At 44.9% G+C, this 10,912-nt stretch overlaps 1 protein-coding gene across 2 annotated transcripts in view; it reads left to right on the top strand.

The window, feature by feature from the left end:
- Utp14a (UTP14A, small subunit processome component) overlaps positions 1-8,855 on the top strand; it is a 23,455-nt gene extending 14,600 nt beyond the window's left edge. Inside the window, exons 7-15 of one of the 2 annotated variants that reach the window (XM_004634536.2) lie at positions 426-545; positions 632-726; positions 1,565-1,688; positions 1,773-1,850; positions 2,469-2,850; positions 5,511-5,917; positions 6,504-6,697; positions 6,816-6,915; positions 8,423-8,855. In XM_004634536.2, the coding sequence (XP_004634593.1) occupies positions 426-545; positions 632-726; positions 1,565-1,688; positions 1,773-1,850; positions 2,469-2,850; positions 5,511-5,917; positions 6,504-6,697; positions 6,816-6,915; positions 8,423-8,695 (1,773 nt within the window). In that variant the 3' untranslated portion in view covers positions 8,696-8,855. Of the gene's footprint in view, positions 1-425; positions 546-631; positions 727-1,564; positions 1,689-1,772; positions 1,851-2,468; positions 2,851-5,510; positions 5,918-6,503; positions 6,698-6,815; positions 6,916-7,646; positions 7,881-8,422 lie in introns of those variants that run through there. The other variant, XM_023718883.1, reaches the window with a different exon arrangement.
- The last annotated feature ends 2,057 nt before the right edge of the window (positions 8,856-10,912 follow it).

Below are 10,912 nucleotides of genomic sequence, written 5' to 3'. Positions count from 1 at the left end.
AAAAAAAAAGATCTGATCTCTTCGTCCTTCTAGAAGTAGTCCTTAAAAGAGCTTATATGAATCTGAGATTTCTAACTGTAAAATAATAGTTATATGTTTCAGATATACATACCATTACAAAGACCATTTTCTTTTTGACTATAAAAACTTGAACAGCCTGGTGCATCTGTTTCTGTCCTGCCAGGCTTTACCTCAATGGCATCCTGCTCAGATTCTTAAGAGAATGGAATTCTGTTTTACATGGTATGTTGAGAACCTGAGCACAGAGTGATTCCCCCTCAGTAATATTAGTGAGTAGCCTCAGAATCTCCTTGCTGAAGCTGTTTCCATCAGATTTTTTTAAAATTAGACAGTAGTAGAAATGTATAGAGAGAAATCTGTGAAAGTGTGGCATAAGACTTAAAATATTTTGTTGTCTTTTTAAGGCAAGAACCCCCCTGGAGCAAGAAGTTTTCAACCTCCTGTGTAAAAACAAGCAGCCACTGACAGACCCTTTATTGACTCCCATGGAAAAAGCCTCTCTCAAGGCCATGAGCCTAGAAGAGGTAAGTGTCGTGGGCCATTCACATACCCAGGCATACCATGTGTCTCCTATGAGCCCAGGAATCACTGTAAATGCCATTTGTTGCAGGCTAAGATGCGCCGAGCAGAACTTCAGAGGGCCCGGGCTCTACAGTCCTACTATGAAGCCAGGGCTCGAAGAGAGAAGAAAATCAAAAGTAAAAAGTAAGGAGGCCCATGGCTGGAAATGCTACGGCTAATCATGCGTTCTTTGACATGGTAACTAGGGTCATGTAAAAGAGGTCCCAAACAGTTCAATGGCACATACCTGTAATCCTAGCCACTGGGAAGATAGCTCTGCAGTCTAAGGCCCTACCTGGCAAGTGCAAAGACCTGGGTTCAATCCCAGGTACCACATGCTGTGCCAGGCCCAGAGCCCTAGGCGCACCATACTGGCCACCAAAACCAGCCATAGTGGCGCATGCAAGTCTTGAGCTGTGTAGTGAGACCCTGTACCAAATTTAAAAAAAAAAATTTTAATCCCAGCCACGAGGGAGGCCAAGGTAGGAAGATTACATGTTTGAGGTCAACCTGGGCTATATAGAGAGACTCCATCTCTAAAATAAAATGTTTAAAAAGAGAGGTTCAAAAAGGGAATAACTGGCCTTTTCCCCCAAAACCAGCCTGATCATTTAGCCTGCTTGAGTAATACCCACTCTTCTGGCTTTGGCTTTCATTTCTGACTTGGCCAAAAAGAGGACTATTTAGTTGGTTTCTCTTCTTACCTTTTGCCTCTCTGGGACTCTCTCTATTCTTCTCTTGGGCTATAGAAGCAGGGGGAGCTCTTCTGTGCAGAAATCTTCCCTTGTGGGCTAGAGCTGGCTGTAGAGTCCAAAAGTCAATCCTCTCAGATCCCAAAGTAGATGTCAATAGTCAACTAACTCTGGCATCCTAGAAAATCAGAGGGAAAACCCTTGGATAGCATGGGTACTTCTGTGTCCGGTGTCAGTGCTTCACTGGAATCTCTTTCAGTTTTTCCCTTCTCCTCTTCTGTACTATATAGGTATCACAAAATTGTAAAGAAAGGAAAGGTTAAGAAAGCCCTAAAAGAGTTTGAGCAGCTGCAGAAGGTGAATCCTGCTGCTGCACTGGAAGAACTAGAAAAAATTGAAAAGGCCAGAATGATGGTGAGACTACCTTTTGCCTCCTGCCCCTCTGAGCCAACTTGCCCTGGAAGGTGCTGGAGATCTCACTCTGTCCTTGCTTTCCAGGAACGAATGAGCCTCAAGCACCAGAACAGTGGGAAATGGGCCAAGTCAAAGGCAATTATGGCCAAATACGATCTGGAGGTAAGAGACCATCAGCGTAAAAGAAGAGATGAAACTGGAGGAAAAGAACCAGGAATCTACAAAGGCATCAGAAAAATCACTAAGGCAGAGGGTAAAATGATCAGACACAAGGTAGAAAAAGAGAGATGAAAGGGAAACAGTATTAAAGGCAAGTCCAGTAAAGCAGAGAGGGGCTTTTTTTAAAAACTGTTTCACGTGTTGATTTCTTGAGGACAAAGAATTTTTCTTCCATTTTATTCTGTGGCTGTTAGGATAGTAATATGTGTGCAGTTTAAACTTTAGATATCAGTAAATACTACTCAAGAAATTAAATGGAAGGGGGAAGCTTTAAGAAATGGACCAGGAAAAGTAAAAAGAAATAGACAAGGGTGATACAGCCTTGTAATCCTAGTACCCTAGGAGACTGAGACAGTAGAGTCATGAGTTTGAGTCCAGCCTGGGCAATATAGCAAAATTCTATCTCAAAACCAGAGGAGTGGGGAGGTGGCTCAGTAGAATGTTCAGTCTCCAAAACCTCAGAACAAAGATTGAAAGTACGAAAAGGGAACAAAACAGGAAAGATGCTAAGTGTGGTCAGTAATGACAGGGCTTTCTAGTGTTGTAACTCTTTTCCTCCAGGCTCGCCAAGCTATGCAAGAACAGTTGGCTAAGAACAAAGAACTGACACAGAAACTCCAGGTAGTCTCAGAGAGTGAAGAAGAGAATGGAGCAGAAGAGGGAGAGCTTGTCCCTGATGCAGTGAATGAAATACAGATGTGTGCAGCTGGGCCAAATCCTTGGATGCTCAGGAATTGTAATAGTGATGCAAATGATGAAATCCAGAAGGACCCTGAACAGCCACCTGAGCCCGTGGTCCAGGAGTTTTGTGAAAGGGAAGAAGATGAAACACTGGGAACAGAGGAAGAAATTCTGCTGCGTGAATTTGAGGAAAGACGATCCCTCAGAAAAAGATCTGAGCTTAGCCAGAATGCGGAGCCAGTGGGCAGTCAGGCAACAAAAGGTGAGCTGTGATGAAATGGGACAGTTTTATATATGTATTCGTGAGTGATGGACTGTGAGAGAAAGGCCAAATGTCTACCTACACATGCTGCCTAGTGATTAAATTCTGTGGACTTGAAGATTGAGTGTGCAGGGACCCTCCCGTGCAGTTAGATTCATGATAACCATTTTTCTTCAGAAACATTTAATAAGCAATCATTTGTATGACTGTACAGTGTGCTTGGGCACATTTTCTGCTCTGGGGGCTTAGATTCTTTAGAGCCATAGCTATACCATCCTTGAAGGAAGGGCATCACTTCGCATTCCTGGTACCTATGAATCACAGAAAGATGTATTGAATAGGTCGGTAAAGCTGAAGATCTGTTCACACTTACACATGCAAGTGGCTTTAGAGACATTATAAAACTTCAGACTGTTAGAGTTTGTCTTGTTTGTTAAGTAGGAGTGGCATCTGTAGCATTTCATAATGCTAGCTTATATGTATATGTCTGTATAGGGGGAGACGTTACAAGCATGAAGAACTCCACAGGCTGCCTAGTAAATTAGAATGGTGGCTCCATGCTCAGACTTTGTGCATGTTTTCTACCTGTTATTCCCTTGACTATCTGGGCAAATTCTCAGGCCTGATTTGATTTTATAGAGCAACAATACATTCAAATGACAGCAAAAATCTCTTTCATGTGGGAAAATTGTATTTTTTAAAAAGCTGTCATTTATAATGTATTGTGAGGACCATAAGTGCTCTCAGCTGGAGATTTCTGGGGACTGATAGTTATAAGTAGTCATTTCTGGAAGGATTTTGGAAAGCAACACTGCAGGGTGAGATTATAGGCTGGCCTCTGTGTATAGCCATACGACAATAGCTGTGTCCTGAGCCCACTCAAAAACTGGTCATCTAGCCAAGCACAGTAGAACACACCTGTAGCCTCAGCTACCAGGGAGGCCGAGACAGGAGGATCACTTGAGCTGAGGAGTTGAAAGCCAGCCTGGGGAATCATAGCAGGTCTCAATCCCTTAAAAGTAAAAGGAAAATGGATCATCTAGCTAGATGTGTAAAGCTGTTGGATATAGTATGAACATATGAAAGGTAGATTTGGATTTCCTTGAATTACAAGTAATAAAATGTTCCCAACCCTTCTATGAAACCATGTCTTACACATGGCTTACCAGCGAGATGAATAAGGAAATTTGATTTTTTTTCTTTGAAACTTGATTCTTAGTCCAAATGCTGAGTCTGAGAGCAGGGTCTGCTTGGGAATGGAGGCAGCTTGAGTCATCGCAAAGGGCAGTTCAGAAGTACTGTGTGTTTCTGTCATGTTTCCTTCAAGGCTCTTGAGATGAGAGATGTTTGCTTAGATTTTGCCAGTGGCTAAAAAGTGCAAACTGTGTTCACTGTAGAAAGGAGCTACTTATCTCTTCTTGACAAGGCCATGGTATTATGAAATACTCCTTTAAGATATGAAGATTTTTGTGTCAAGACAAAACTGTCCCAGAGAAGGTTTTTATAAGCAGTAAAGCAATCCAATGGAGTTTTATTCAGAAGCTACCTGTTTTTTAAAAGCCCTCACTCTTTCTTTCCTTTATTCATTGATGTATTTATGTATTGGAGCAATTCAGGAATTGGAACCCAGGACCTTTGTACTAAGCTGCATTCCCGGTCCTGTTTGATTTTGAGCCAGCCTTGCTAACTTGTCCAAGCTGGGTTCAAACTTTCAGTCTTCTTGCCTCAGTCTCTCAGAGTGCTGGGATTTAATAAGCATGTGCCATCCTATCAGCCTGAAAAATCTACCATTTTAGAAGTTTCAAACGTGAGCTATTCATTTAAAGGGCTTTTAAGGGGCCGGGGAGATGGCTCAGTGGAATAAGCACTTCTCTGGCAAGTGCAAGGGCCTGAGTTCAATCCTGGGTTCCACGAAAGAAGAAAGAAAGAAAGAAAGAAAGAAAGAAAGAAAGAAAGAAAGAAAGAAAGAAAGAAAGAAAGAAAGAAAAGAAAAAAGAAAAGAAAGAGCTTTTAAAAAATCTTTTTGAGACAGTGTTTTGCCATGCAGCTTAGGCTGCCCTCAAACTTGCACTGATCCTCCTACCTCAGCCTCCCAGGTGCTTAAAGGGCTTATTATAACTGGGAAATTAAGCCCCTGACCCACTTGTACAGTCATTGGCAAAGCTGGGAACAGGACCCAAGACCTCTGCTTCCCAATGTGCTGCTTTTTAGCACCCAAACTCCCTTACTTGCAGCTTGATAGGTCATACTTCGTTCCTGTCCAGGAGATCCATCCTATAGAATGTTTCCAGTTTTTTTTTTTATTTTAAAATTTCTTTTTTTTAATTTTTTTTATTTATTTGAGAGAGAGAGAGAGAGAGAGAGAGAGAGAGAGAGAGAGAGAGAGAGAGAGAGTGGTGTGTGTGTGTGGCCAGCTCAGCCCACCAGGGGGCGGGGCTGGCTGGCATGTGGTGCTGGGGGATTGAACCGCGGTCCCTGATGCCTTGCCAAGCTTGTTCTAAGTAGGTGCTTTAGACCACTGAGCCATCTCTCCAGCCCCTCCAGTTTTCTTTGTTAGGATCCTTTTGTGATTCTTGGCACTCGGTGAGTGCTCCACAGATGCTCATGGACTGGGGAACTTCCAAGGGCCTTTGCTGACAGCTCTTGTTCCTTCTCCCCAGATTCTAGTACCAAGGAGGTGTTAGCTGAATTGAAGGCATTGACTCAGAAACTCAACCAAAAAAACTGCCAATCCCAGAAGCCAAAAGTGAGTTCAGTGAGGACTACTTGCCAGGTCCAGAAACAGGAATGTGCCCTGGAGGAAGAGGAACCTCTGTTGCTGCAGAGGCCAGAGAGAGCACAGACACTGGAAGATCTAGAAGAACTGGGCCATGAAGAATATTCTGAAACTAAGGAGATTCCCGGACTTGTGTTAGAAGGAAACCAAACAGAGAGAGCCCCAAACAACCACACTGATACCCCCAAGGGAAAGAAAAAGAAAGAGCAAATGATTGATCTTCAGAATCTTCTAAGTACAAAATCACCTTCTGTGAAGTCATTGGCAGTTCCCACATCAGTAGAGGAATTGGTGAGCAGAACGAGGGTTGTGGGCCACTGTGAGGTCAGAGCTGGTATAGAAAGTGTCCTTCCTACTTGGGGAATAGAAGCGTTGTTTTCCTGGAGGCAACTTTTGGTTATTGTGAGGTCTGGAATGCTTAATATTAAGGGGCCAGATTGGTCCCATTGGTAGTTGAACAGATGCAAGTGTTTAGGAACTGCTGAAAACTCCCCACATCCTAAATTCTTTTACTTTGCTCAGTAGGCTCTTGAATGGTAGGGGACTCTTGAGTTAGGTAACTGAAACTGCTCAATGTATGACGTCCTGGAATCTGCTTTTTTAGGAATTTCAGTTGGAAGAAGCCCACATTCCTGCCTCCATCATGACTTTCTTTACTGAAAGTTTAAAATTGTGTCAAATGATTATGAGTTAGGGATATTTATCCCGAAGAGAAGGAAATTGGAGTAGGATCAGCTACTGATTGGTTTATATTGCAAGACCATCGTTGTTCAGTACTTCCCCCTAGGGGGCGCTAAGATGTCACGACCCAAAATTCAAATGGTCATGAACCACATTCTGAAGGTGAGCTATAGCTTGCTTTCTTATTTCTCCCCAGGAAGATGAAGAAGAGAAACACCAAAAGCAGATAATAAAAGAAGCTTTTGCTGGGGACAATGTCATCAGAGATTTTTTGAAAGAGAAAGAGGAAGCTGTGAAGGCAAGTAAGCCAAAGGACGTGGACCTGACACTTCCTGGCTGGGGCGAGTGGGGTGGCATAGGCCTGAAGCCCAGCGCCAAGAAAAGACGCCGGTAAGAACAAGGAAGATAGCCTGGTGATGGGCTCCATCACCCACTTTTCCTTTTAGTGTCCTCCCTGCCCTTTGGGCTAAATCCTTAAACCCCCTGGACCTGTCATTTTGCTTTCCAGATTTCTCATTAAAGCCCCTGAAGGTCCTCCAAGGAAGGATAAGAACTTGCCAAATGTGATTATCAGTGAGAAGCGCAACATCCACGCAGCAGCACATCAGGTGAGGTTTAGAGGCTCGCAACTGCCTCCTCTCTCACTTGAAAGGGAACATTCTAGCATTCTGTAGCCAAGGGGATATGTGATCATGACCACCCAATCAAGGGGCTGGGGAGATAGCTTAGTAGAATAAGTGCAGGGTCCTGAGTTCAATCCCCAGGACCATAAATAAATAAAGTTCTGGGGATGTGGCTCAGTGCAAAGACCCTGGGTTTAATCCCACAGTAGTTTAAGAAAGACAAGAAAAGAAAATGCTTTTGTGAAACAGAAAGAACCATTTAATGGTTAAGCAAAATAGTGGTGATAGATAGATAGATAGATAGATAGATAGATAGATAGATAGATAGATAGATAGATCATTTCAATAATACTGTATTTCATCTTGTGAACCAGTCATTGCAGAAATTATATAGCTACTGTGATCTGAGTTGTTTATAACTGGAAAATAAACATTGGCCAGACAGGCAGTTACAAACAAGGGAGAGAGTAGGTTTTGACAGGCCAGGATTCCAGGGCACAGGTAGATCACCTTTCCCTTTCAGAGCTCTTACTTGATTTTTAAATATAGTCACAGCAAGCAGACAAGTGGTTTTCTAAGTATCTCCCTTGATTTTGCTCATTTTAATAAGCAAGATGGCAGGTTTCAACATGCAGTAGAATAAAGTGCTTCAGGGTGTGTGGGGGACATTCTTCTTGAAACTAAATTTTTTTCCTTGCCCTGGGTGAGATGCATAGATCAAGCATCGACCCAAGTAAGACATTCTCTGGAGTAATCAAAAGAGAATATTTCCTTCACTACTACCAAGACTACTGAGCTTCTCTTAAGAGAGCTACTTACCAGCTCCAAGGAATACCAATTTTAACTTACCTGTCTTTCTACTCAGGGCTTTTCCCTCCTTTCACCTGGAAAGTGCTTATAGGTTAGATGTCTGAAACTGTAGGTAATGCTGGGGTGTCCAGGAGAAGAGCACTAGACAAGGAAACCCCTGGGGTCTGTTCTCCCATACTGCTCCTGTGTTACGTAGGTAAATCACCCCCCCCCGTGACCCCCCCCATCACCACCACCACCCACCCTCGTCTGAACCAAAGCCTTGGTCCAGGAGAAGTAGGGCTTGGAGAGCATGAAGAGGGTAGAGAGGCCGTCACATCCATAGAATACCCAAATATCCTGGTACTTCATGCAGCCAGTGTTCTCTAGGAACAGCAGCCTCAGAAAAACTAAAGCTGGGTAAGAGCCATCTTGGATGGTCTTTTAGTCCCTAAATGGCTGGGTAAACTTTGAGAGGTCCTAAGCTGAAGTAGATCCTTCTCTTCCCAAATGTCCTCAAGAAAACTGGGACTCCTAAGATAGATGGGATTGTCAGATGCCTTGACCCCTCAGAAGCTTCACTCTCTTGTGGATGTCACATAGGACTATGCCTGTGCCAAAACAGTACGTGATGTGCCGCAGTTAGAGACTAGTTAGAGGCTAGAACCCAGGCCTGGCTCACCACATTGCTTTTCCTTTCCAGGTGCGGGTGCTTCCTTACCCATTCACCCACCATCAGCAATTTGAAAGGACTGTCCAGACCCCTATAGGATCCACGTGGAACACCCAGAGGGCCTTCCAAAAACTCACCACTCCCAAGGTTGTCACCAAGCCAGGCCATATCATTAAGCCCATAAAAGCAGAGGATGTGGGCTACCACTCTTCCTCAAGGTCGGACCTCTCTGTTATACAGAGCAATCCAAAACAATCCAGTAGACATCGCAAGAAACAGCTGAAGAAAAACTCTATAGATTGAGTTGCCATGGGAGTGACATCTTGGTGCCTGGGACCAGGAACCCTGACTGTTCTTCCCTTTGATTGTTCTGCATTGCAGAATCACTTCTAAAACTAGCTTAGCACATTGAGAGTGTCATTAAGCCATATTTTAGAAATAAAGGCTTTTTTATCTAACCGGACAGCTTTGTGTTATCTCCCACTTGAATAATTTTCTTTGAACCAAACACCTCTGGGTACACCAGCTTTGCATTTCTCTAGTTGCACTTTTCAGAGGAACCGCATTTCCTCTGAATATGTCATTGTATAGTTTAATCTCTGAATTTAGGTGCAGGATGCAATTGGAGTCTACCTTAGACGGATCCTTGGTTCAAGATGGTGCTAAAGCAGGGTTCTGTTCCCCAGGAGTCCAGCTAATGTCATTTGTGAGTGGGAGCGCCCCAGCTCACACGGGTGGCTATGTTGGGTAATATTTTCACATTCAGACAGTGAGGCTTTAACATTACTTTTTAGGCATAGTGAATACAATTTCAGAATTAACCCTCTATTCCCTTTCTTTTCAAAGTAGAGTTCAGTAGTACGTGGCTGTATGGTAGTTCACGTGGGCTTTTTAGCTCCCAGGAACTTGTCTTCCTTTCAATGAAAAGGAATACATAGAAAGAGACTCCAAAATGACATGCTTAACAAGGGATTCGGTAAACTCTTTCCAAAATGAATGCTACATTGTACATTTCCTACCCTGAAAGTTCACCTCCCATCACGTTTGGGGGCCAAAGCAGAGGTTAGTCTCACAGGCCTCTGAGAATTTGCTAAGTTAGGAGTTCACCCCCAGAAAAATGCACACATACAGCACTTTACATAGAATTTCAGGAGCACTATAGATACTTAGAATAGATACCATTCCCAAGGTTTTCTATTCTTTGTTTGCAAACCCCCTCCCCATATGGCCCTCTTTGCCAAGTACACCACTCTCTGAATGAGTTGCAATCCCTTTATTTTATAGATGAAAGGCAGAGCAATGTATCCAGTAATACAAAACACTGAATTGGTAAGCAAGTAGGAACTAGGACCATAGGCTAACTCTGAAGCCAAAAGCTACGCTATAAATTTCTATGAATTTCTCAGCGGTTATTGTGGATCCCTACCATGCATAGCCTCAAGCACTGCGCAGGACTAACTGGCAAGGGAAATGAATACGTTGAACAGTGCCCTGTGCCCAAAGGGCATTTTTAAATTACCCACTGGCTTGAGATTATCCACATTCACTAGCTGGTTGACATGTCTGTAGCCAGTGGTGGGAAATGAGGACTCCTGCCCACTCCTGCCTCCAATTAAGACATTTCAACATTTTCTTTCCCTCTTGCAAGCACAAAGCTGCCACCTCCGTTCCCCCCCCAAGTTTAAGAGCTCAATGAAGTGTCCCCCAGTGAAGGGCTAATATCCTTGTCTACTTTCCCGAGACTCTGAACAGCTCCGTTTGCTCCTCACTACTCAGAAGTGATGCAAACGGCTCCATCCTTCAAAGGGGAGAGCAGGCACCTGAATGTGCCATAAATGACGCCCACTCCCAGCCTTCCAAGCCCCCAAACGGATTCAATTGTTGTTTCGTGGGGCTTTTTTTTTTCTTTTCTTCCTCTGAACCTCCGAAGTGTTCTCCCTTCCCATTGGCCAAAGCTGCCCCTTGACGCCACCCTGGCCTTGTTTGCTGATTGGTCCGTTCTGGATGTGCCCAAGCCTTTTTCCCAGGGTGTGGCGCCCCCCCCGCCCCCAATAGGGTTCTGACCCCTGGCTCCTCCCTTCCCCCCGAGCCCCCCTCTCCGTTCCGAATGGTACCGCCCTGGCTCGGCTCCCCCATGGCCCAGGCCGCTGCCCTTAGGGCCCCCGGACGGGGCGGGGCACGCTGGGGACGGGCAGAGGGCGGTGGTGGCGCCTTCCTGCCGAGCTCTGGGCCGCCCCCGCCACCCTTCTGTAGCCCTTGTAGGTCCCACTTTCCTCTGGGCAGTTTTCATCCTGCCTAGGTAGTCCTGTCCCGTCTGTGTAGCCCTCTCCCCGTGGTCTCTTGGTCATCCCGACTGCAGCATTAAATCCCAGCCCTCCGCGCTCCCCACACGCCCATCCGCCTCCGCCTTCTGGTGCTCGCAGCACTCCCCTTCCCTGCGTCCGCTCACCCTTCCCCTCCCGGGCCCGCCGAAGCCCCGGCCCCCTTTCTCGCGAACTGTCTCCTCGCCAGGACTCCCCT

The sequence above is a fragment of the Octodon degus genome, unplaced genomic scaffold (genome assembly GCF_000260255.1).
Source record: "Octodon degus isolate 3935 unplaced genomic scaffold, OctDeg1.0 scaffold00063, whole genome shotgun sequence".
In the NCBI taxonomy this organism is placed as follows: Eukaryota; Metazoa; Chordata; class Mammalia; order Rodentia; family Octodontidae; genus Octodon; species Octodon degus.
Note: the sequence above shows the minus strand (reverse complement) of the source record. Positions and strands in the feature narration are given on the sequence as shown.